This window comes from Elephantulus edwardii, unplaced genomic scaffold, assembly GCF_000299155.1.
Source record: "Elephantulus edwardii isolate Elephantulus edwardi_28Jun2011 unplaced genomic scaffold, EleEdw1.0 scaffold00104, whole genome shotgun sequence".
NCBI lineage: Eukaryota > Metazoa > Chordata > Mammalia > Macroscelidea > Macroscelididae > Elephantulus > Elephantulus edwardii.
The window spans coordinates 9,422,693-9,448,347 of NW_006399854.1; the positions used below are offsets into that span (position 1 = coordinate 9,422,693).

Below are 25,655 nucleotides of genomic sequence, written 5' to 3' on the forward strand. Positions count from 1 at the left end.
ATACAATCATGACCCAGGGATTCTGATTACTTCATCCAGGGGAGTTTCCAAAGCTTCTGGCAAAATCCTGGCCCAGTGCCTTGTTCCAGGCCCTTATCCCTGCTTCAACCAGATAGACCACCTTCAACTGAGTTATAGTTGAGGCTCCAGGAAGATTTCATACGAAGACAGAGTTCTGATGCTCAGGCAATTTGAAAGCCACTCATAGGAAGCTGAAGGGGAACTCTTTTTTACTTCAAATTGTGGCTATCCCCCTTTCTTCCCTCTCAGTTTCCTGCTGGATTATTTGGCTCTGCTCCCATCATCAGATGGGAATTTACTGGAGCAGGGCAATGACTCCTAACCCCAGCTGCTTTTTTACAGTTACCTAGGGAGCTTAAAAAAATATTCCCAGGGCCTACTCCAAGACACTGAGTTAACAGGTCTGGAGTGGGGTCAGCACATTGGTATTTCTTAATAAGCTTTTCATGTGGCTCTAAAGTGCAGCAAGGTGGAGAATCATAGGTGCAAGTGGCCATTCACTGCCCTAGAGAAATGCACCTTCCTGTGGGAGGAAGGTGGGGTGCCTCCAAGTCTAGGGGCCACTCTTCTCTATAGGATCCCACAAAAAGAAGCCGACCTCCCATTCTTCCTGAGTGTCTCCTTATGATCTTGTCTAAGGATAGGGGTGCCTACTGCAGACAAAGACAGGTAAGACTTATAAAGGCAAAAGGGGTAGCCAGCCTCCCTTGTTATGGACTTAAGAAGGGTGGCTCTCCTATGGGCCAAATGGGCACCTAGGAAGGCAGCTTGGCTCAAGACATCTGGCCCAATCTCCACAGGCCTACCTGCTGGAGAAGAGAGCTTGGTAGCATGAAATGAGAAGGGGTCTGTGGAATCCCTGGGTCAGCCATGTTTGAGCACCTTCAGGACCAAGAGAATCTAGAGTCCAGTCTAGTCAGAGAAGTCCAGGCAGTTTCTCCTCCCTGTCTTTATTGTGGCTGTTGTTAGGTGCCATTGAGTCAAGTATGACTCATAGCGACCCTATGAACAACAGATCTGGACCCCGTCCTATCCTGTGCCACCCTCATACTTCCTGACACACTAGAGTCCAACGCCAATGTGGCAGTTACCATGTCATGTCTCTCAGAGAAGAGATTGAGGGTCTTCCTCTCCTTCACCAACCCTCCACTCTTTCATTCATCATGTCCTTCTCCAAGGAACAGCCCCTCCTAGCAACGTGCCCAAAGTATGAGAGGCAAAGTTTCATCATCTTTGCCTCCAAAGAGCACTCTGGCTTCACCATCTCCAAGACATATCTGTTTGTTCTTTTGACCATCCATGGGATGTTCAGTTCTCTTCTCCAACACCACAGCTCAAGGGCATAAATTCTTCTGCCATCTCTATTTATTGTCCAGCTCTCAGGTGCATAACAAGTGATCAGAAAGACCACTGAGTCACATGTACCTTAATCCTCAAACTGACATCATTACTCCTCAAGAATTTGGAGAAGTCCCTAACTGCATGCTTTTCCAGTGCAATGGTCTCCTTATATCCTGACTGCTGGCACCAAGGATCTTAATTGTGGATCCAAGTAAGATGAAGTTGTTGACAGTTTCAATCCCTTCTCTACCTCTCATGTTGCCTATCAGTCCAGTGGTAAGAATTTTTGTTTTCTTGATGTTGAGATTCAATCCATATTGAAGGCTGCATTCATTGACTTTCTGCAAGAAGTGATTCAAGTCCTCCTCACTTTCAGCAAGCAAGGTTGTCCCACGTGCATAATGCAGATTATTGATGACTCTCTCCCTCTGATCCTGATACCACATTCCTCTTCATAGAGTCCAGCTTCTCAAATAACTTGTTCAGCATACCATTGAATAGGTATGGAGAAAGAATACAACCTTGACACACTCCCTTTTTAAGTTTAAACCACGCAGTGTCCCCTGCTCTGTTCACACAACCGCCTCCTAATATAGGATAGGTTTCACATAAGCACAATTAAGTGCTCTGTGACTCCCATTCTTCTCAATGTCAGCCACAGCTTGTTATAATCCACATAGTTAAACACCTTTGCATAGTCAATAAGCATAAATAGGCATTCTTCTGGTATTCTCTACTTTCAGCAGAATCCATCTGATATCAGCAAGGATATCCCTGGTGCCACGGCCTCTCTTGAATCCTGCCTGAACTTCTGACAGTTGCCTATCTATGTACTGTTCTAGCCATTTTTTTCATGATCTTCAGCAGTGTTTTGCTTGCATGTGATAGTAATGATATTGCTCGAAAGTTTCCACATTCTGTTGGATCACCTTTCTTGGGAATGGGAACAAAAACGGCAAATGGGAAGGAGAAGAAAGGGACCAGGGAACAGTAGGCCATGTTCTCCTTCTCATTGTGGATACTTCAGACTACAGAGTAAAGTGAACTAAAGGAGGGGAGGATCTAGGTTGCAAAGTGGACATCAGACTGAAATAGACAAGCTAGGCTTTGTAACACTGAGACATGATCAGGTTCTGCCGGAGATGGCACTAGGGAAAGAGCAGAGGAGAGTCAGTGGAGGTTTTGAAGGCAGTGCAAGATGAAAGAGAAGGATGTTCATTTTTGTAATCTATCAAACTAAGTGATCCAATAGAGTGGGAGACATGGTGGACAGTATCATCACACTTAAGGAAAATCTTGTGAAAGATAATCCAAAAGAGTTACAGTATTATATCAACAGGGAACTGTAGAGATTCAAGCTCAATTCAGAAGAAGATGTGGAATAAAGAATAGAATTGCTGATGTCAGATAGAGCTTGTGCTTTATTGACTATGTAAAGGCATTTAACTCGAAGGACCACAACTAATTATGGATAAAATTCTGAAGAATGAGAATTCCAGAACGTTTCAATTGTATTTACAAAGAACTTGTACATAGACTAAGAAGCAATTATTTGAACAGAACAAGGAGATACTGTATGGTTTAAAATCAGGGAAGGGGTAGGTCAGGATTGTACCCTTTCACCATTACTCAATCTACATGCTGAGCAAGTAATCTGAGAAGTTGCATTATACGAAAGATGCGGCATCAAGATTAGTGAAGACTCATTAACTACCTGTGACACATGGATAGCATATTGATTGCAGACAATGAAGACTTCAAACCGTTACTGATGGAAATCAAAGACTTCAATATGGACTACATTCCAATACAAAGAAAACAAAATTCTCATAATTAGACCAATAAGCAACATCATGATAAACAGGGAAGAGACTCAAGTTGTCAAGGATTTAATTTTACTTGGATCAACATTCACAGAAGCAGCAGTCCAACATTCAAATGACATATTGCATTGGGCAAATATGCTTCTATGGAACTTTTTAAAGGGCTATACAGAAAGGTACATAGAGTTTTCAAAGGCCAGTTATATTTCTAAAGTGGATGGCCAATCCTTATTCCTAGTCTGTCTTAATTGGGATGTTCACTGTTAGAAGAATATCTGACAGACAAATATTTTTACCTAGCAAGTGAAAGACACTTCCCTTACAGAAATAACCAATACATTCACTACCCATCCACCCCAAGCACCTGTGACTTGTCTCTACTCTTTCCATGCTACCTCCCCATTCCTTGCTCACCCTACGATATGCAGATGACACAACCTTGCTTGCTAAAACTGAAGCAGCACCTCTAATCTATGATGAAAAAGGTCAATGCTCAGAAAAGTTAAGAGCCTTGCCTAATGCTACCCAGCTAGTAGGTATGGGAGGCAATTATGAGCATGCAGTCCAGAACTGGGCAGGCCTGCGTTTGATCACATCTTCAGTGACACAAGCTCACCTTTTACTGTTGTAGACCTCTTTAGACTGTGGCCCCGCCATACTTGGATTTGTATGTGACAGCAGTTATATATCTTAAAGAGGTAACAATAAATCTGGATTGGCCACAAGGATCTAGAGACCCCAAACTTTTGCCCAGATCAACTTTCAAAAGGGAGAGAAGATAGGAGTGAGAGGACTAGGGTGAAAAAACCTGGGTTCAATGCCCTTCAGGCCAACCCTCTGACTTGGGGAGTTTGTGGGGGACAAATGAAGCTTCCTTCTGGCCTAGTCTCCTTCCAGAAGATGGGGATTCCAGAAAGTTGGGTTAAGGATGCACTTCTCCTCCTGGTCAGAGGCCTCGCTGTCCTACCCTGGGGTCTCAGGGAAGCCTCCAGAGTTGAGAGAGGGTGGAATGCCCATGAGACCTCTAGCCAACTTTCCACCTCTCGCTTGGCCTTTATCTTCCTGAAATTGACTTTGTTAAAGACTTAGATGCTACTTTCATTCCATTTTCTTTCCTTTTGAAAATGTCCTCCAAAAATAATGATGGATGTTTACCAGGATTAACACTCACCTTGATTTCTTCTTACTTGGATCCATAATCAACACCCATAGAAACAACAGTGAAGAAATCAAATGATGTGTTTGATTGGGCAAATCTGCTACCAAGAACCTCTTTTAAAGTGTTAGAGTGAGGATGTCTGTTTAAAGCCTAAGGTGCACCCGACCCAAATCATTGTCTTTTCAATTGCTTCATATGGCTGTGAAAGCTGGACTGTGAATAAGGAAAACCAAAGCACTGATGCCTTTGAATCGTGGTGTTGGCAGAGCCCTGAGCATCCTCTGGAATGCCGGAAGAGCAGAGCTCCTTGGAATACCTGCAGCCAGAGTGCTCCCTTAGAAGCAAGAATGGCAAAACCTCATCTCACATGCTTTGAGTATGTTGTCAGGAGGGGCCAGCTCATAGAAAAAGACATGCTGGAAGGGAGACCCTTAATAAGATGCACTGGCACAGTGTCTGCAAGAGTGGACTTGATCATGGCAGAGATGTTGAGAATGGTGCAGGACAGGGCAAGAGCTTGATCTGTTCTTCATAAGGTTATTCAGAACCAACTCCATGACACCTGACATTACCCACCTTGATTTCACCTTCCATCTGCTTTCTCTTAATCAATGCCAGAACATACAGAGGCCCTGGCCCCATATGCCTGGGTTACAAGTTGCCTTGGGAAAAGGAAGACTTTGCCATGTATACAAAGATGGCTCGTGCTGTTCATATGGTTGTTGTTGTTATGTGCTGTCAAGTCACCTGCAACTCATAATGATCCTATGTACAACAGCCCTGAATCCTGCTCTATCCTTTGCCAACTTTATTGTCTCTGACACCCCTACCCTCATTACTTCAGTCACGGAATCAATTCATCAAGGGTCTTCCTCTCTTGTGCTGTCCCTCCACCCTCCCAAGCATAATGTCCCTCTCCAAAAACTGATCCCTCCTTGCAACATGTCCAAAGTATGTTGGACAAAGCCTCAGAATTCTTGCCTCCAAAGAGCAGCCTGGTTTAACCCTATCTAGGATGAACCTGTTTGTTCTCCTGGCAATCCGTGGTATATTCAACACTGTTCTCCAGCAACACAGCTCAAAGGCATCAATTCTCTATCAGCCCTCTAGTCATCATCTAGCTCTCTGGCGCGGTAATTGCTAAGACTATGGGCTGGATCATGCACACCTTAGTCTCCAGACTGACACTGTTGTGCTTCAGTACTCTGGAGAGGTACCTCACAGCAGACTTTCCTAATACAATTCATCTTGTGATTTCCTGGTTGCTGGTACCACCAAAGTGTTGATTGTGGAGCCAAGCAAACTAAAGCTGTCCACAATCTCAATCTCTTGACTGTCTATGTACCCTGTCCCCTCTACTCTGTAGGTCAAAGTCTGAGGGGACAAGCACAGTGAGAAATGGGGAGGTTAGCTGGCAGTGCCACTATATACAGGTCCAGGGATGGCAGGGCTTCCCTTCCTCTGGGCTGAGCAGAGGGTACAGGTGAGAAAGAACTGGACTGGATGAGGTGGGTGCAGGAGATGAAGGATGGGGGGTTTCCCTCCCTTCAGCTTTGGGGGGAGGAGAAGGGAGAGACTAACCTGGGGGAGGAAGGTGACAAAGGATTCCTAGAAGGCACCAGCCGGGCTCTCAGTCAGCAGCCCAGTCCCCTCCCAGCCCTTCCTAAACTCTACCCTTTGGACTGTGTGCTCATCCTCACCCAGGGTCAAAGTCCATGTCCTGGGTCATCAGATGCAGGCCTGGAGTCCACGGTCCTTTATTTGGGAAAAGGGGATGGTTTGGGAAAATCACAAATTCTTTAGGAGTCTGCTTCCATCAACAGTGAGTAATGCCAGTGCCAACATCGTGGGTATGAGACTGGGCAAGGTTTCATTCTCCAGTGCACAGATAGCAATCACTACAGGTTAGAGTTGACTCTGACATCTGACAACTTCACGGATGATTTGGAGGGTTTCAAACTGACATAGTGCCTTTAAGTGTGAGCTCTATTATGATCTCGCATCCCCTCCTCACCTACCATTTCCTTCTTGTGGACTTTGCCATGCAAGTACTGTGGTGGCCAGAGCCTTATGTGTCTAGTGTGATAGGTTTGAAACACCCCTCTGTCCCTGGAGTCCGGGCATACAAGGCCTTGTCCTCTCTCTTCTTCAGCCATTTTCAGTTGGGTGTTCTGAGGCTTGACCCAAAAAGGGAGGACTGTATGGACAACAAGCCAGCGTAGCCTGAGCAATGCCAATCCCTTCTCCTCTCAGCTTCTTTGTCTTTCCATAACATTGGTCAGCCTGGAGGACACTATACAAAGTGAAATATCTCAGTCACAAAAGGACAAATATTGCATATCACCACTGTTATAAAATAGGACGGACATGGGGGGTTAGGAGAATAGGAAAAGAGTGGCTAGATAGCAACACCACATTGGAACAGATGAGGGGAAGAATGGTCCAAAAGAAAGATAAGATTAGGTATCACATGCATGACAAGAATCTGGAACAAGAGCTGCATTGCAAAGTGGACTGGGAGGGGGATCAGAGAGGGAGAGGGGAAAAAGTGCCAAAATGAATGGAAAAAAAAAAGAATTACTGATGTGCCCTCTCCAAAGGAAAACACAACCCCTAAAATCGTGCCCTATCTTGCATCACCCTCAACTCTCCATATGCTCAAGCCCATGACTGCAGTCGCTGTGCCAAAACCTACTTCCTTGAGGGTCTGCCTCTCGTCCACGATCCTCTGCTCTTCCCAGGATGACCTTTCTCGGTGGTCTTTTCTGCTTCTCCTAGCATGATCTCTTTCCCCTTACTGATAATGTACCCCAAGTATGTGAGAAATTTTCACTAGTTTTTCCCCTAGGGAGAATATTCTGTTCAGATAGATTTGGTGGTTCTGTCAGCTAGCTCACTCACGCACTCATTGTTGTTGTTATGTGCCATCGAGTCACTTGCGACTCATAGTGACCCTATGTACAACAGCCCTAAACTCCGCTCTGTCCTGTGCTAATCGCACCATCTCCGATACACGCATCCTGATTACCCCAGTCACTGAATCAATCCACCTCATAGGGCGCCTTCCCCTACTGCGCTGTCCCTCCACCCTACCAAGCATGATGTCCCTCTACAAAGACCGGACTGTCCCTCCTTGCAACATGTCCAAAGTATGTCAGATGGAGCCTTAGAATCCTTGTCTCCAAGGAGCAGCCCGGTTTGACCCTTTCCAGGATGAATCTGTTTGTTTTCCTAGCAGTCCATGGCACCCTCAATACTCTTCTCCAGCACCACAGCTCAAAGGCATCAATTCTCCTTCTATCCTCCTTGGTCATTGTCCAACTCTCTGATGTATAATAGGTGATAGCAAAGACCATGGCCTGTATCAGACACACCTTAGTCTCCAAAGAGACACCATTGCTCTTCAGTAGTTTGGAGAGGTCCCTAACAGCAGACTTTCCCCATTACTGTCAAGTTAAAATCAGCTCATAGCTGACCCTCTCGTGGGTTTTTCATAAATTGCATGGGAGGGGATGGTCTTTCTCTTGTAGAGCATTTGCCAGATTCAAACTCCCTGCCTTTGAGTTGGCAGCAGAGTCCACGGTATATTCAATATCCTTTGTCAGCATAACAATTTAAAAGCATCAGTTTAACAGGCTTCCTTATTCACTGTCCAGCTTTCAGATGTACATGAAGCTACTGAAAACACCAGGACTTGCATTAGGTGCAGCTTAGCCACTTAACACTTTAGCCAATGGATAGGAAGTTGCATTGCCAATCCAAAGGCAAGTGCTTAGAATCCACCAGTTGCTCCAAGGGAGGAAATGGGGCGCTCTCCTCCCATGCAATTTAAAGCCTCTGAAACCTCACTATGAGTTGGAGGCAATGAATTTAATGGAAAGTGTACTTCCAGATGCAGCCAGCTGGTGGCATAGGGGACAGCACATAACTAACTGCAGGCTACCAAAAGAAAAATAACCTGGCATGGGACTATGTATGGGTCTTTTGGAGGCTCAAGAAGATGCTCAGTGGACTCAAATATATTAAAAGGAAATGAAATATAAACAGTAGGAACCCGTCTTTAAAGGCCGTGCTGTAAGAGAGGCCCAGAGCACCAGGCTGCATTCCAGAATCAGAGATCGTAACAGTGATGACCTTGCCAGGTCACTAAACAAAGCCTTAGCCAAATATGTCAGGCATCTTGAAGCAGAACACCTCCTCTGGGTATGGGAGGGCCGTGCAAATGATGTCAGGATTCATATACATAGTGACATGATGTTTCTTCTAAGAGATGAACTAATGTGATGGCAAGTTCTCACCACTGGACAGACAGGCAGTATCATGATACACAAAGAAAAGACTGAAGCTGTCAGTAACGTCATCTTACTTGGATCCACAAGCAGTACATTTGGCACCAGCAGCCAAGACATCAGGAGACGTACTGTGTTGGGAAAATCTGCAGTGAGGGACCTTTTCAGATTACTGAGGAGCAATGACGTTAGTTTGAGGACTAAGGTGAGCCTGATACAGGCCATGGTCTTTTTAATTGCTTGCTATGCATCTGAGAGTTGGACAATGAATAAGGATGACAAATTAAGAACTGATGTCTTTGAACTATTATATTAGAGAAGAGTACTGAATATCCCATTGAGTGCCAAAGAACTGACATGTCTTGGAGAAGGTGAAGCCAGATTGTTTCTTAGAGATGCAAGAATTGTGACGTTTCCTTTTGCATACTTTCGCATCTTGCTAAGAAAGGCTATTCCCTGCAGAAGGACATCATGTTTGTAAAGATGGAGGGATGATGAAGGAGAGGAAGACCCTCAACCAGGTGGTGTGACACAGTGTGTTAAGAGATTGTGAAGATGGCACAGTACAGCACAAGGCTCAGATATGTTGTTCAGAGGGTTGCTATGAGTAGTACCCATAGTACTCATGAGTAGTACTGGACAGCACCTAAAACATCATCATAATGGAGGAACAAGGAGAGAATTCAGGTACTTGTCCACTGTATTACACTTCACTGAGTGGAAAGTTGAACGTGGATATGTAATCTCAGTGTGTGCTCCACTGGCTAAGTCCCACTATGATGACAGACTCATCACCATTATTCCAGAGGAAAGCATCTTCCCAAGGGGTTCACCGTCAATAAACAAGATGCCACTAGCTTATGAAACACATGTGGCTGGTCACCTCAGAACCACACAGGAAGGGGCCGGACAAGACCTACTGCTAGATGCCTGCAGCAACCACCCAGCACCGAGGGAATCTGGAGTGGAAGAAACTAGCTTCTCTTGTGGCTGGGAAATGTCAGCATCTCCCAGTGTCTGTTGTCTTAGCTCTCTTCCTCTGGGTGAGAAGGGCATGCGTGGGAAGGCTCTTCAGAAGGCAGTTGGATGGAAGTTAAAAAAAAGGAGACGGCTCCTTGAACACAACTAAGAGATGAAAGATGAAAGTCAGAGTGAGCAGAAACACAACTAAAACGAGACAGAGAAGCGCCTGCTGAAGAGGAAGAGCGAGCAAGGAAGGAAAAAGCCTTTAGTAGACACTGGAGAGTCTCCTGGACTGGGGGCTAGGGATGGGGGTGAGGCTCTCTCAAGAAGTAGGAAGGGGTGGCAGAGGGGTCCAACCACACACTCCCGTGTCCATCATCTGCCTGGGATGACAACTGGAGTGCCAGGGGAAGATGGGAGAGAACACAGGCCAGAAGGGCCAGCTAAAGCAAGAGGACAGGTATGCAGGGAGGAACTGTGGTCTATCTCTGTTGCTTCTCACACCCATGTGGCTTCTGGGAGTTCTTGCCCTGAAGGAACTGGTGGCCGCTTGATTCCTCAGTGACCAGAGCCAGCCACTCAGCATTTTGGAAAATTTAGAAAAGTTAGGAGACATCTACTCCCCTATCCAAGGTATTTCAAGTTTCTGGCCCCATTTCTCAGGAATCTCCAGTGTCCAGGAAAATCCTGTGACCACAGACACCTGGGATGCTCTGTCAAACAGCCTGAAAGAATGAACTTTGGAAGTCTTTGAATTGGTGGTGCTAGGAGGACCACTACATCTGAGCAGAGGAAGCTGGGCACCCAGCTGTGGGCAGGTGTTCAGAAAGAGCCTGGAATGGTTTCTCTGGGCAGTGTGGAGCACCAAGCGGGCGTGCAGGGGTGAGACTACAGGCAGACACACCCCTGCCACGCTGACTCAGGCATCCTGGGGAGTCAGGGGCACACCCAGGTCTGAGGAAAAAGGACTTCTTTCCAGGCTGGGCCAGTCTTTCTCCAACAAACCATTTACGTTCACTGCAAAATGCCTGAAACAGCAGCTCAGCTGGGCCTCACAAGGGAGGGGGAGAGGACTGGGAAAGCTTGTTCAGGCAAGAAGGAACACAGCTGCTGCCTCCACACCCACAGCTATTCTGTCCAAGGACGTCAGAGCCACTGATTAAAGCTCCCTCCCGGAAGGGCTGCCAGGGGTGACCAGCAACTGGGACCAGCAAAAATGGTCCCAGCTAAAGCCCCAGAGCCTGCTCAGCTTGCCCACTGCCCTCTGGACTTGGAAGTGCTGGAAAATTCCCTACAACCACGTGAGCACCTAACACTACAAAGAACTGTACAGCAAGGGGTCCAGAATCTCCACTCTCCACGTGAGAAGCTGGGTCCCCTTCTTCAGGGACACCAGCTGCAGGCAGGTCTCCTGGAGGTAGGGGTGGTTATCCTCGAGCTGCCCTGGGGGGAGAGTTCCCCCTGACAATCTGATGAAGCAGAGCTGGTAATGGTTTCCTGGACTGACCTCAGGTCTCTTGAAGTCCCCCCTGCTTTAGCCTTGGGGCTTGCAGGCAGGACGGGACATGCCCGTCCCCAACCATGAGGCCTGTTGGAAACTACTGCTCTCATGGCCCTTAAGCGTCCTAATCCCTTTCAGAGCTGTCACTCATGGAGTCACAGCAACCTTATTCATTAAGCTCACAGATCATGTTCAGATTCTCATCCAAGGCCAGGAGACTTGCACAGTGGGTAGCCTGGGAGACCCTTATGCCTGGGGTGTCCAGATCTTCTCCAATACCATATAGCTTCCATGAAAACAGCCTCCTCCCTCCTGGGGAAGACATAACTTCACACCCCCCGCCCCCCCCATTACAACAGGAATTTCCTGGGAACCAGAGCCTAGAAAGGTGAGCGCCACACCCCCAGGGTGAAGGGAAGACACAGGTAGAGGTGCTGGAATGAGGAGCGCTGGGCTCTAGGAGGGCTTGGCTGTGCTCTGCTCACCAATGACCAGTACGTTCATACATTGCCTTGGAGAAGCTGAGTAGGGGTCTAGTCCAGCCCCTCTTCTCCAAACAGGACAATGGGCAACCACCCATTTCTGACTTCACTTCCCAATTCAGCCTCAGACCAGTTGACACCTGGCAAGTCAGAGAGATTCTGTAGCGGGAAGGAGAGTGGAGGAAGGGATACAGACATACAGGAATGTCCTGGACTCACTGTAAGCCTGGAGGCAGAGCTTTTAACTGGCAAAAGGGGATGCGGGAAGCTTCTTGCAGAATTAAGAACTAGACCCAGAAATGCTGACTTCCACTCCAGGAGGTAAGTAAGCCTTTTGTGAGGGATCTCTGGTTTCTTCTGCTTGGCCTCATATGCACTTACCTTATAAAAAGACCAAGTCTGTTTTGAACTAGAACATGTTCTAATGTGGAAAGAGTATGTGCTCGAAGATGAGGGGCACAGATGGCAGCTCCAGTCACTGTGTGGACACACGCGTGCGTGCTCGGAAGGGGTGCTGGCTGTGTGGAGGCTGCTGTGTGCTCTGTCCACACTGGGGCTTGGGGGCCTGATCCGCTCCCATCGGTTCCCCCAAGCAGGAGGCTGGCATGCATTAGGGATGGGTTTTCACATGAAGCAGCACCACATGGATCTAGTCTACGGGGCACCAGCACCAGACCACACACATGACCATCAGCAGAGCCACCCGGAGTCTCAGCTCGGCCCAGAGAGAAGGCACGGCTGGCAGGGAGCTTCGGCTGGGAGAGGCCAGTGTTTCTGCAATGGAGCAGGGACGGGCAGGCTGTGCGGTTAGCAGTTGGCTCTGAGGGGGATGCCACGCTCCGCAGAGCCTTTCGACCTGTGACCTGTGTGGGTCCCAGCCTTTCTCACAACCACCAAAGACTGGTATCAGGCCCTTCCTTGGAGTTTCACAGATTTTTGTGAAAACTCTGCAAAAGGCTTGGATGGAGAAGCAGGAAATCTGTTTCCCTGAGGCCTCGGGCCTGGTGTTCATTTGATTCACCATGTGGTTTCTTTCTGATACCGAGAACAGGCCAGTTTTCCCATCTGGTCAAGCGGCTGGCTCTCTGGGAAGAGCCTCAAATATGGGCTAACACCCTCCCCCCTGCCCAGAGAGACATTCAGTCCACACAGGTTTTATTGCCCCCCAACTCGGTGACATTCAGGCAGCTCTGATGCACATGGTGTTACATCTGCACGAACGGACACGACACAGGGAATGGATGGAGTTGCTCAGGTGACCACAGGAGGACCCAGGACACCACTGCACACAGACACACAGGTGCACAGCAGAAGCGCAGGTGGGGTAGAGACAGGGAGGTTCTGGGGGGCAGCTGGGATCTTTTCTGAAGTCCTTGCCAGCCCCTCAGGGTTCCTGTCCCTTCTGGCAGAGCTGCTGTTGGGGGAAAGGATCAGATGCAGTCCGCCACAGACAGGGAAGCAAGACCCCTCTCCTGGAATGATGGGTGTTTCAGCAGAACATCTGGGAGGAAACCTTCCTGTGGGAGCCCAGCAGTGCCCTCTGCTGGGCTTGATGGGCCAGTGCAGCTCAAGATGGGGGCCTCTCACTGCAGAGTATTATGTGTATCTTCATTTCAGAAAAATGCGAAGGCCCTGACTTTGTATTTTTCTGTGGTGCCTGGTACAACCATTATTTCTGCTCAAAATACCAACCTCCTCACAGGTCCAGGTGGACACGCTCTCGCCCTGAGGAAGTGGGACCCCTCCCCCCCCCCCAATGACCAGCTGCTCCCTTTACCTGGGGAACTGAGAGCCGCATGCAGCAGGGGTGCATGCAGTGAGGACGCCAGGCAAAGCGCTCGCTGAATTCTTGCTTTGTCTCAGGTAGCCCCTTTCCAGGACATTTTATGCTTTCCAGGGTCCCTGCACAGACCCCCTACAGGGTTTGGGGCTGCTCAGTTTCATCCTCCTCCTCCTCCTGGGGGCTCTTCTTGACACTTTAGCCAAGGAATCTGCTCAGGCACACACCCCAGGTCTCTGGGCAGCTGGCCACTCTCAGACCCCTCCCACCTCTCTGCTCAGGCAGGTCTCCGACATACCCTTCTTCCCTACAAATTGAGGGACTGGTCCCCACAAACTAGAAGTCCCAGAGTTATTCCTCACAGATGCAGTGCTTTTCCAAACTGGTCCTTATTCAGAACCAACTCTTTTCTCCAAACCCACTGAGCCGGCATGAGGCCAGGATGGTGGGAGAGGAAGAGAGGACTTTTTCCATGGTGGTGGGAGGAAGGCTGGGAAGGACGTGGAAGGCTGGTGGCCTGTATCTGAAAATGGACACTGCACTGGTGCTCAAGGCCTGGAAGGCACTCAGGACCCGTGTATCTGTACACCCCTTTCAGAGTGTGTGTGAGTGCACGCGTGGGGAGAGGGCTGTGTCAGGAAGGAGCTGATTAAAATGGGGGCGAGGACAGCATCTAAAAAGGAATTATCCCTGTCCCAACAGTTTCCTGCCCTGATGGAGATGCTGATGGATTTATACAATAAAATTTATTAGACTAGATAAAACCAAACTATGAGTTGGGTCAGTGGGCTGGCATGTCAATTTCTTCTAGGTTGATGGGAGGAGGGAGAGTATTCTAAGAATTCAGGAAATCTAAGTAAAAAACGAAGCCTGAACTGAGCCTGGAGTGGGGCGGCATGAGCACGGTCCTCGCCTGCCACCCCGGCTGAGCCTATTAGCGGTGGGCAGGCTCTGGCAGCAGCGACTCCCAGGAACTAGACAAGGAGAAGAAACTGACCGGGGACGTTCTCTCAGTGGCTGCAGGATGGGGAACTCGGGGAGCCTCCCCTGCTGTCTCGCCTTCTTCCTCTTGAGCCCTGCAGAAGACACACACAGTCCCTCTTTAACATCTGAGGCCAGCGCCACCTGCAAGGGCCAGTTTCCCACCCTCACCCACAGGATACATGTGCCTAGTTGTCTCCCAGGCTGTGCCTCCTGGCACTATGGAAAAAGCCATAGCAACTCCATCAGAAATGCAAAAACGTGAGGGAGAGAAAAGGTTCCGTGCGGAGCTGCCTCCAGGGTACAGGTCAGCAGGGCTCCTGAGGAAGGGGAGGCCAGAGGAGCCTGATTCTGCAGCCCACACCACTTTCTCCCTTGTTTCCACATTAGGCCCTCTTGCCTCCCAAGAGATTGTAGGGGAAACATATAATCCTGTCACTTCAAGCTCCAGACACTCTGGATTTCTCTGACTAGGAGCTTAGGTGTAAGAGGTCCACTGTGTATTGTTAAAGAAATCAGGGGTTGGTATTTTCTTAGTAAAAACACCCTCCGCCTCCTTCCTACATGCACCCCCTCTGGCTGCAGACACCCAGCCGCCACCCATCCCACACTTACCCAGTCTCCTCTGCGGGTCTCTCTGGGGTCTGGCGCTCCTTTAGTTCAAGCTAGGGGAGGAAAAGACTGAGGTTCACAGCAGTGACCTGAAAAAGCTGTGTCTTCTGACAATCCTTTTCTAAGTTGGCTCCTTGCACCCTAAGACCTCAGGCTTTGTTCCTTTTTGTTTTTGCCAAGGTCAATCACAACTTACTCCTTGCCCACTTGCCAAGCCTTATGCCTAGTCTGCTTAAAACCCACTGCAGTTGAGTTGGTTCTGAGCCACTGCCGCCCTCTGCTGGGTTTCTGAGGCTGTAAATCTTTATGAGAGGAGAATGCCCGTTTTTTCCCCTGTGAAGTGGATGGTGGATTTGAACAGTCCACCTTTTGATTAACAGCCCAACAAGTTGCACACATGTTGCCACCAGGGGTCCCACACAGTGTACAGATAGCTAATCAACAACCTACTGCTTGTGTGACCTGAGGTCCCCTCCCCCAGGTGTGGCTATCCTCCTCACCGTTGTGGGCTTCTCCAGGGCGGCGAAGCGCTCGGCCCAGCTGGCTGTGGATTTCTCAAACGCCTCGTGCCTCTTGATGAGCTTCTCCACACTGTCCACCGTATGCCCAAAGTCTCGGCTGGCCAGATAGGGCTCCTGGGCAATCAGCCACGCTTCCGCCACAGAGGCGTCCCGAGAGAACTGGCACACCTCCAGCACTGTCATAGAGAAAAAGACCAGACCCCCCGGACCCCCGGAAGGCCCAGCGGCCAGTTAGCACTCAGTGTCAGCTCCACAGCAGACATGAGGCCTGCACCCACACCAAACCACTGCCGTTCAATTGATTTAAACTCATAGCAACCCTCCATCAAGTTTCGGATGAGACTGCTCAACTTTCTCCCATGTAGCCACTGGTGGATTCAAACCACTGGAGACACAGGCACGGCCTTTAGGTTATCAGCACAACATGCTACAGATTAAATCACGGGACCCCTGGCTTAGCAGTGACCTGCTGTTGAGGTCACTCTATCCTCTCTCCATCAAGGGCCCCCAGAAGGTCCTAGGCATGTTGTCCTCAGCCTTTGACTGTCTCTTGTAGTCATGGACAGGCAGGCCTGGGGCCACTGCAGGCTCTCTAGGCTCAAAGCTCCGAGCAAGGGGATAGATTTTCTCCACCTCTCCTCAGCCTCCAGCTGCAGGAGGACCAACTCCTTCCTGGTCCTGATGTGTCTCAGGGCAAACACTCAGGAAACGCTGGAGCCTTAGGCATCGCCTCCGAGACAGCAGCTCTGTGGGAGCCCCTCTCGAGGCAGTGGTGAAAACCCAGGCAGGCGGCTTCACCCACCCTGCCTATCCCCACCTCCCTGCTCCGGGGGCCACACTCACACATGCGGAGCCGCTCCCAGCGGGCATCCCACTTCTCATTCATCTCCTTCCGCCTCATCACCACCTGCTGCAGTTTCTCGCTGATCTGCGGGGGAGGGGGGGGGGGGGGGGGGAGAAAAGGTGAGACTTGGTTACGTTTTGCCCTGCTGAGGCCATGAGTCTGGGTGGAGATGGGTGCTAGAAAGAATGCTCAGCTTGCCCACGCAGGCCTGTTTCCAGTCTCGGCCCCGCCACCAGCCTGATGTGCAGCCTTGGGCAAGTGGCTCAACCTCTCTGAGGCACATGCATGCCTCCTATGAAACAGGAGTGCACTCAGGTGGGTGTTTGGTGAGTTCTGAGCTCACTTTTTCACTAAATGGTCTACTCCTTGAGGCAGGGAGAGGGTTTTGTGTGATTGTAATTCCCAGGCTTGCAAACAGCCCAGGGGCTGCTTAAGTGGAAGAAAGAGGAGTCTCTTCAGAGGGCCGCTCACGGCTGCAGCTCATTCCCAGGAGGCATCCAGGCCGCAGCCATGAGCAGTGGCAAAGACAGAGGGGGTTCCTTCAGCCCTCGCACCTCGTCCGAGGCCTGATGTTGCCGCTGTAGTAGAGACTCCCCGAGCTCCAAGCAGGCGCTGAAGTTCTTGCTCCGGGTTTCAATCTCCGCCCGGATGCCCTGGTGGTACTTCATGAGCAGTTCCACAGAGGAGACGTCCCTTGAAGGGCAAGAGGACACAGGCAGGAAAGGGGTTGGGAAAGAAGGAAGCTTACAGAGTCCTTCTGACCTGCAGACGCCAAGTCTCCATCAGAGAGGGCTACCCTGCACTTGGGCCACCTCCCACCAGCCTCTGGGAGCCTGGTCCCCCACATCCTCTCCTCTCTGGTCAGCCAGGAAGTCCTCCGCCGCACAGTACCAGTGGGAGTACTGGTATCCCTCATTGGTCAGATGGTATGAGACCCCCAAAAGAGTCAGAATATTATTTGGTCATAAAAGGAATGAACTTTTGATATATAGCACTATATGGGTGGACCCAAAAAACCTTGCTGTGTAAAAGAAACCAGAAACAGATGTTACATATTGGATGATTCCAATGATGGGAAATGTTCACAATAGGCAAACCCATGAAAACAGAAAGTAGAGTGCTGGTTGCCACGGAGAGGAGGAGGGCTGCTAGCGAGTGTGCGGCTCATTGTTTGAGGTGATGAAAATCTTTAAAACTCAGAGAAAGGTGCTGGTTGTACAAGTCTGTAAATAAACTACACACTACTGAATGGTACACTTTACATGGGTGGGGCTTTATAATACATAAATAATAGCTCATAACAAAGGCATTTTAAAAAATGAGAATAAAGGGTAACCAGTTGGTAGGCAGCAAGTCAGTTCTGACTCATGGGAACCACTGAGTAGAACTCTGCTTAGTAATGACATGTTTCAAGCCTGGTCATCAGGACAGGCCACCCTGGGACCAAGGGATGGAGACAGACCAGCAATAACAACTAAAAGGACACAAAGATAACTGGGAACCACAGTAGAGAAAGCTAGGTTCCTGTGGGTCTCTCTTACTGCCCACATGACTGATCCTACTTCCCACGGACAATTAGTCTTCTCGACTTTTGGGGGAATGATCCCTCACATGTGAGTGTTAGAGGAAAAATGGACCATTACGGACCAGCTAGCTTTGGCTACAAGTCCCTACTATCACTGACAACAATCGTCACTGCCTTCATTGTATAGTCTGAACGTGAGGTGTCACTCAGGACTCTTTTTATTTTCAAATGTAAGATTCTCTCAGGAAAACAGGAAAGAATCAGTCTCTACCTGGACTCAGCCTCAGGCTTCAGAGACCTCCAGTGCCTCCTGTGCACTCACGGCCCAGGACTGTCCACCATGGGCTATCTCTCCAGTGTAGAGCACTGGCCTGCCTGCCTCAACCCAGGACAGCAAGGCTGGGGAGTGGGGAGATGCCTGGAGGATGACTCTCACCTGGGCCTCTCCTGGGTTTCAATCTGCCGGATGATACTTTCCATCCAGGACAGGAGGTCCCGGACCATGCTGAAGAAGCGGAATTTGTCGGCTGTGTCCACCAGCTGGGTACGGCGCCCAGCACAGGCATCGAGCAGGGCTTGCCACGCGGCAGACACTTCCTGCTCCTTGTTCTGGATGGCATCCTCCTTCTCCCCAGCGTAGGCAGTCTGTAGGCGGGTGGCCACATCCTGGAATTGCTGTACCTGTGGTCAGACAAAACTAGACATGATTCTCCAGGCAAATATCTTTGGGCTAGGATGGGCCCAGGTATTTCCTTCCCTCTTTGGCTACTCTCCCCAGGCCATGGCTGAAAGGTCAGATCTTTAGCCCTCTACCAGTGGCTGCTGTAGGGGAAGGGCTCCTTGTCTTGGGCTCCATCTCTGACTAACCCAGGTGGTATGTTAAGTAGCTTTGATGAGTGATGAGGATATGGGAGAGAGAGAGGGACTCCATGCTCTTTGGTCTCAAAAGGAATAATAACAAGAGTAAGTATATACCAGCTATGATTCTAAGTACTTTATGTTTTGTTAACCCTTTGTATTTTGAAACGTCATGCAAGTTGTAGAAAGCTATTATTTGCTTTCCAGATGAGGAAGGTGATGCACAGGAAGGTTCAATGATTGCCCAAGCTCATTCACTGCCATACAGCTGAGCCTGACTTGGCTCCTAAGTCCATGCTCTTGATCACTATGCATGCCACCTCTCCCGGACAGGTGCGCGACAACTCCTGTTTGAGGCCAGTACTCTTGAACCACAAGTGCATGACATATGAGACCTCAGCAGGGGAAAGCCTGTCTCAGGAACCCTTCCACCTCTCACCATTGCTGCTCTCTTCCACCAAGCCAGGGCACAACTGCCGTACGCCAATACTCATGCCTGGGAAGGTGGAGGGCCAGCGAAAGAAAGGCAGACCCTCAACCAGGTGGATTGACAGTGATTGCTGCAATGGGCTCGAGTGTGTCGTGAAGTGCGAGGGCGGCAGAGGACAGCACAGGGTTCAGATCTGTTGTACCTAACAACAACATCTCTAGCTGGACAGAACTCAGCTTGTCCCCTTTTCTGGGTGTACTAGAGGCCTCACCTAGCTTGGAGGTTTATTCCTAATTTTCCTGTCCCTACTCAACAAAATTTTTGCGATTTCTTGGGCAGCTAGGGCCCCTTGCTCATGCATTTTCCCGCACAGCAAGTCTTGTGGATTATTAGGGGTCTATTGTTGTTGTTGATTGCCTTCGAGTCAAGCACGACTCATAGCAACCCCATGAACAAAAGGCCTGGAGCCCCCCTTCCACTATCGACATTTATCAAAGTTCATAGAGTTTCTGGAGGTATTATTAGGGATTTGCAGAGGGGAATTCCTCAGTGGAATCCAAGGGGTCAGGGAGGGGATCTATCTAAGCAGATCTTGGGGCCCTCTAACTGGAAAGGCAAATAACCTGGTGGTTAAGACCTTGGAGTCTATACAGCCAGACTGGGTTTGAATCTCAACTCAGCTCTGCCAATTCTTACCTGTGTTATCTCAAGGAACTTCCTTAACTTCTCTGTGCCCTACTTACTTCTTTTATAAAGATATAGATGATATTATTGTAGATAATATCAGTCTGGTGACTTCGTGGTATGGAATTGAACTGACAATGCAATCCATCAGCTGCATCAGAAAGACAGGCAATCCCCTGTCCTGCAATTTACTGGCTCTGAAAATCCACTGGAGGGTCAGCTATGAGTGGGTTCTATGAAACAACCACCACCATCACCACCACAGAAGATGACTATGCGAATGCAGTGGCTACACATATTGCATATGACAGCACCTAGTACCAGCCAGGGACTATGTGTGTTAGCTACTAAAATGCACAACTGTATTTATGCACTGGGTTTTGTGAAGATCCAAGTGGTAGAAATGCTTGTAAAGCGAAAGAATCTCTGAAAACCACTGCTCTGCTCCCTACCATGCTGCCCTGAGCTGGGACTTCCCAGGTGGTAAACTGCCTGGGTTGAAGTCACTTGGGGTCTCCAGTGTGTTTAGGCCCACACCAGGAGCAACCAAACCCCACTCCTGGGCCAGGCTGCCGAGGCAGAAGACCTTAGTTAGCCAGACTTGTCTCAGCGACCACCCCCAGCTCACACGCAGAGCTTTCCCCGAAAGTGGGCCACGAGGAAGTGGCCATGGGGCCGGCACCTGCACACCCAGCAAATGGAGCTCCCGCTCGAAGGCAGTGTGCACCCGGTGGAAGGACTCTGCGGTGCTGGCGTCCAGCCCCACGTCCTCAGGCAGCTCGCGGTGCTTCTCGTCGATGAGGCCCAGGATCTCGGCACCCGTGTAGAAATAGCGGTGCAGGTCGTAGGAGGCGGCCAGCAGCTGCATGCGCGTGTCGATGAGTTCCAGCAGGTCTGCCCACATCTCGTTCAGCCCATCCTTCCACTCGGCGATGGTGGCCGCCTCGCTGTGGCCCGCGTCGATGAGCCGCTCGATGATGGCATTCACGTTGTCCACACGCTCCTGCCCGATTGCCCCAGTCTCCCGTGCGAAGTCCCGGAACTTGTCCCGGAGCAGCTGGACAGAGAGTAGACAGAAATGGGATGAGCAGGGCTGGTGCTCTCGCTCTAGCTGTAGGCTTTCTCTGGGAATGCAATGATCACAGTGACAGCAACTGATGTGGTTTTAAAGTGAGGTAGATCGATCCAAGCCGTCCACCGCTCCAGACGTACAGACCACCTCTGCCAGGTGTAACGTGTGGCACAGAAAGGCAGTCACAGCCCAGTGCCACGGTGTCCCCACGTGTTACAGACCCATGTGTAGCCTTCTTGCTGAAGGCCTTTGGGGTAGGTCAAACCCCCAACCTGAGTATTTACACTATCAGGACTCCATCTGCTGCATCAGAGAAGAAAAACAGGCTGCAGCTGTGACTACTCACAGTAACGTGGTCAAAGTCCTGCCCCATTTCTGGGGAAGACGCGACCTGTTCCTTTTCCGAGATCCACTGCTCCAAGTCTTCTGCCTCCCTCTTCAGCTGGAATAGGTGGTACATGTTTTCCAGCTTGCGCTTCCGCTCTTCCGCCATGTCCTTCAGCCCCGCATACTGCTTGTCCACCTGCCCCTGAAGTCTGATGATCTGCTCCCTGGAATTCAAACCAAGAAAAGGTCTCCAGCAGTGGAACTGAGAACTCGAAGCAGACAGCTCAGAGGTACCTACACGCTCCTCCTTCCCAGCCGGTGGCGGTGGCTGGAACAGGAACAAGGTGAGGCCTAGGTGAAAGGGAAGTGACTTTTCCTGGGGAAGTGAAGGCCTGTGCTCCTCCTCCTGCTCAAAGTCACTGCTTATACTGTGGTGCCCCAGGAGATGACAGGAATGTGTCCCTCCTGAGTTGGTGCCTTGTGTCTGTCTCTGTCCTCACTCTGGGAAGCTCACAGGGACAAGGGCAAATGGCAAGCTCCTTTACTCTTCCATGGAGGTTGATGGGGCAGTGCTAAAGAGCAGGGCTCTGGAATCAGGTGCTCAGCTTAGAAAGAAGCGAGGCCAGGGGCTCAGTCCCTGCAGATCCTGGGGAGATGTTTGGGGTAGCCGCTGAGTAGTAAGGGTTGTGTTTGCCCTAACGGCAGAGGACAGCAAGGGCATAACTGGGAGATAGCCCGAGGCTCTCGCTTGATGGGTTCCCATTTATGCAGAATTCAACCAACCGAAAAGTTTAGCCGAGTATGCTTTCCACCACATGATGATTCTGCTGAGACACTGAATTGTGACATATCTTTTGGACCACAAAAAGAAAAGCAAAATTGGTTTTCAGTGTCTCTTAGCTTGTTCTAACTTTTCAGGAGACTGAAGTTCTCAGTTAATCAAGAGAGTAGCTTTGCTATTATAGTCTCTGATCTTCTTGTGACCAGGCTTATCCTGCCCAACTCGAAATTACTTGCACAAAACCATGACATCAATGGAATTATACCAATCAATAGTCCAAAAAGCAGTTTTCTCAAACTTTCTTTTTGGAGAATGGTGGCCATTTCCCCCACTTTGACCAGAATGGTTATCAGTTGCGGGGCCCCTGGCCTGACACTAATAGCCTGGATCAAACAGCCCTAACAGGCAGCACGCACCCCTCGGGGTGGCCTGCGGCCAGGAGACTCTGGGCCCGGCCAGCCAGCTGCTTGATGTTCCTCCCATACTCCTCCACCGTTCGCTGCTGCCGCAGATGCCGCTTCAGCATCACGATGGCTCCCTCTTCATCCTAGGAGACAGCAGATATGTTAACAGTGCAAGCTCAGACTGGCTCAGGTTCCCTCCTGGAGGGAGGTACAGTCTATCCAGTTCCTGGACCTCCCTGAGTTGGGAGGAGAGGCAGGCCCAGGGCTTCGCCAGGAGAATCATGGCTGCTCCCTTCCTGGTTCTTCTTTCCCAGCAATGCCTGGAAACTCCCTCCCTTTCCTGACTCCTCAATTCTCTCACGTCTCTCCTTCCTTCCACCATGGCTTCCTATGCTTTTTAGCTTTTAGAGACCCCTGGCTCGCCCTTTATCCCCTACGAGAACACATCAATATAGATTCCACTACACAGAAAGGGGAAGAGCCCTTGGATTAGAGAAAATTAGGCAAATGGAGCACGTGACTGCAGTGGTGCATTGTGGGGTGCTCTCAAGAAGGTGGAAGTCCTGAGGAGGTGGAACCATGGGGGAATTGAGAGACTTTTTGGGTTCCCTATACATGCCCCTTCCCCAGTCCTCTGTCTCCTCTTGGGCTGATAAGGGTGGGTCCCTCTGACTGCCACCCCCAGCTCTCCCTCTCTGCCATGCCCCTGGCTGGTGGCCTGCCCGGCAAACCTTGGGTGTTTCATCGGAGATGACGTAGAGCTCCTGCTCGCTGATCCAGGCCTCAGCCTCTCCGGCATCCAGATAGTACTGCTGGGCCTCATTGGCGTCCCGCAGGCGCTGCAGCCGCCCAGCCGCAGCCTCCCGCAGTGTGTCCCATGAGCTCTGCAGGTGCCCCAGGCGTTCCTCGATGTCCTGACAGTCAATCTCAGCTGCTTCCACCAGCTCATGACCTCTCTTCAGCACGGACTCAATCCGAGGCGTGTGGCCCATGATCTCGTTCTGCAGTGTCTGCAATGGGATAGGAATGCTCACAGGCAGTGCTTTTCCAGCCACCAGCCCTCTTCACTCTACAGGGAGGCCATGTCTCATCATGGGAGTAAGACCAAAGCAGGTGATGGTGATCATGGGCCAGGCTCCATGCTGAGCACTCCACAAGCTTTAAGTGCTTTAACCCACACAAGCCTGTACGAGGGAGCTGAGGGTGATGTAGTCCATGGGGAGTTGTGTTGTTAACCCAAAGATGAACCTCTGAACTTCTCTGAAAGTTCAAATCCACCAGCAGCTCTGTGGGTGAAAGATGGGCAACCTTATCCTGTGCATTTTATAGCCTCCAAAAATCCACTGCACGGTTAGCTATGAGCCAGTTCTGATTCCACTACAATGACTTTGACTTTTTTGTTTGTTTGAATAGAATTAGACTGGCATGAGAGGAGATTGCCCCTCCTTCCCAGTGGAGCATATGGTGGATTCAAACCACATGCCTTTTTGCAGTGCAGCTTCTTGCCACTAAGGCCACCAGAGCTCCCCTGACTTTGACTTCTGACTTGGCTTGCATGTAGGTGGAAACCACACAGAACGGGTAAGTTACTGTTGTCGTTATGTGCCATCAAGTCGCAACTGACCCATAGCTGACCCTCCAGCAAGTATTCAGAGGCCATAAATGGCACAGGAGGAAACTGCCCATCTATCTTCTGTGGAACATTGGGTGGATTTGGACCATATGTCTTTGGGTTGGAAGTGTAACTCTGTACCACTAAGCCACCAGAGCTCCCGAGGTAAGTTACTAGTGGAGGTTAAGCTGGCAGCGAGTGCCAGAGCTGAGACCTGAGCAGTTTCCCCATCTGCAGAAATTGAGCTCTAGTTTGCTACCTGCTCTTCCTCCACTCCAGCCCAGCTTGATTTTTTGTGTATATGAGAAGAAACAAAGAATTTAAAAATGACCTTTGGCAGTGGAGCTTATATTAGCAGCTTTTCTTCCGTATAAAAAGGAACTGTGGACAACAGGCCCATTCTCAAAGTTCAGCTTTCCCTCCCTTTCTCTTTCTCACAAAGGGCCGTGGTGACTCAGTATTTTGTGTATTTAGCTGCTAAAACAAAGGTTGGTGGTTCAAGTCCACCAGTGGCTCAGTGGCTCCGCAGGAGAAAGTCTCTTCTCATGAAAGTTTTTACACACCTCACAGAAGGTCACTGTGATCGGATTGACCCGACGGCCATGGGTCTATTTCTCACATCTCGCAGAGATCTATTCTGTATGTCTTGTTTCCACTTTAGCGTGTAGCCACCCAAATGATATTTTCTTCCTGCCCTGGAGAGCCGATCACCTCTTTCTTCAGAGGGCCTGACACACATGGCACTCAGAATCTAGATCCCAGAGGCCCAAGGCTAACTGTGCATGAACTCTTGGCTCTTTTACGTCTGCGTCCTCTTCTTCTATGTAGTTTCCGGCCAGCGCTTAAAGTCCATACTAAACAGCAACTGTGTACGTCATCCAACCCGCTGCCATGTGTTTTTATACCTTCTGCTCTGAATCTTGACTTTGATGGACAATCAGCACTGCCACCTCCATCTGTTTTTCACTCTTGGAGATCTCATAACCTCCACAGGGTACCCTACAAATGTTTCTCTCTTTTAAAGAAATTATTTTCTAGCTTTCTGTTAAATGTGCTTACTCAGGATTTATTCTTCCCTGAATTTATATACTGAAGAAATAAGAAGCTCCTTTCTAGGTGTCAGGCCCTGTTCTGGATTCTGGGAACAATAAACAATAAGATAAATGAACTTCTGACCTTATGAAACTAAGACTCTAGTAGAAGAAATAGACTAACATGTGTGTACCTAAGTGAATACTTGTAGGTGACAGATGCTATAAAGAAAACACAACAATGTGATGGAAAAGGCCTGCCCAAGTGTAGTGCTGTCCAGTCAGCTTAAGCAGTTAGGTCTGAGAAGGTGACATATGAATGTTGAGAGGCAGGAGCCACACAAACATCAGAGGTGTGAGTATTTTAAGCAAGAGAGAAAGAGTAAGTACAAAGTCTTTGGCATACATTGACCTGTCTTAGGGCCAGTTATGTCTGTGAAAGAATGCTGTGAAGGAGGTGGAGTAATGACAGAGGTAGAAGTTTGTGAAGGAGGCAGAAGTCTGTGATGAAGGTGGAGTGCTGTGATGGAGGTGGGACCCTGTGATAGAGGTGGGACACTGGGATGGAGGTGGGACACTGGAATGGAGGTGGGACTCCGAGATGGAGGGGGGAC

At 49.7% G+C, this 25,655-nt stretch overlaps 1 protein-coding gene across 1 annotated transcript in view; it reads right to left on the reverse strand.

Annotated features, from left to right (window-relative positions):
• The window catches only part of SPTB (spectrin, beta, erythrocytic), an 89,902-nt gene that overhangs the window by 3,482 nt on the left and 60,765 nt on the right, over positions 1 to 25,655 (reverse strand). Inside the window, exons 22-31 of the mRNA XM_006891804.1 lie at positions 23,130 to 23,408; positions 22,411 to 22,541; positions 21,233 to 21,437; positions 20,497 to 20,871; positions 18,279 to 18,523; positions 16,872 to 17,010; positions 16,317 to 16,401; positions 15,453 to 15,649; positions 14,956 to 15,005; positions 14,357 to 14,435 (exon numbers count right to left, since the gene is read on the reverse strand). Of these exons, the coding sequence (XP_006891866.1) occupies positions 14,357 to 14,435; positions 14,956 to 15,005; positions 15,453 to 15,649; positions 16,317 to 16,401; positions 16,872 to 17,010; positions 18,279 to 18,523; positions 20,497 to 20,871; positions 21,233 to 21,437; positions 22,411 to 22,541; positions 23,130 to 23,408 (1,785 nt within the window). The remainder of the gene's footprint in view (positions 1 to 14,356; positions 14,436 to 14,955; positions 15,006 to 15,452; positions 15,650 to 16,316; positions 16,402 to 16,871; positions 17,011 to 18,278; positions 18,524 to 20,496; positions 20,872 to 21,232; positions 21,438 to 22,410; positions 22,542 to 23,129; positions 23,409 to 25,655) is intronic.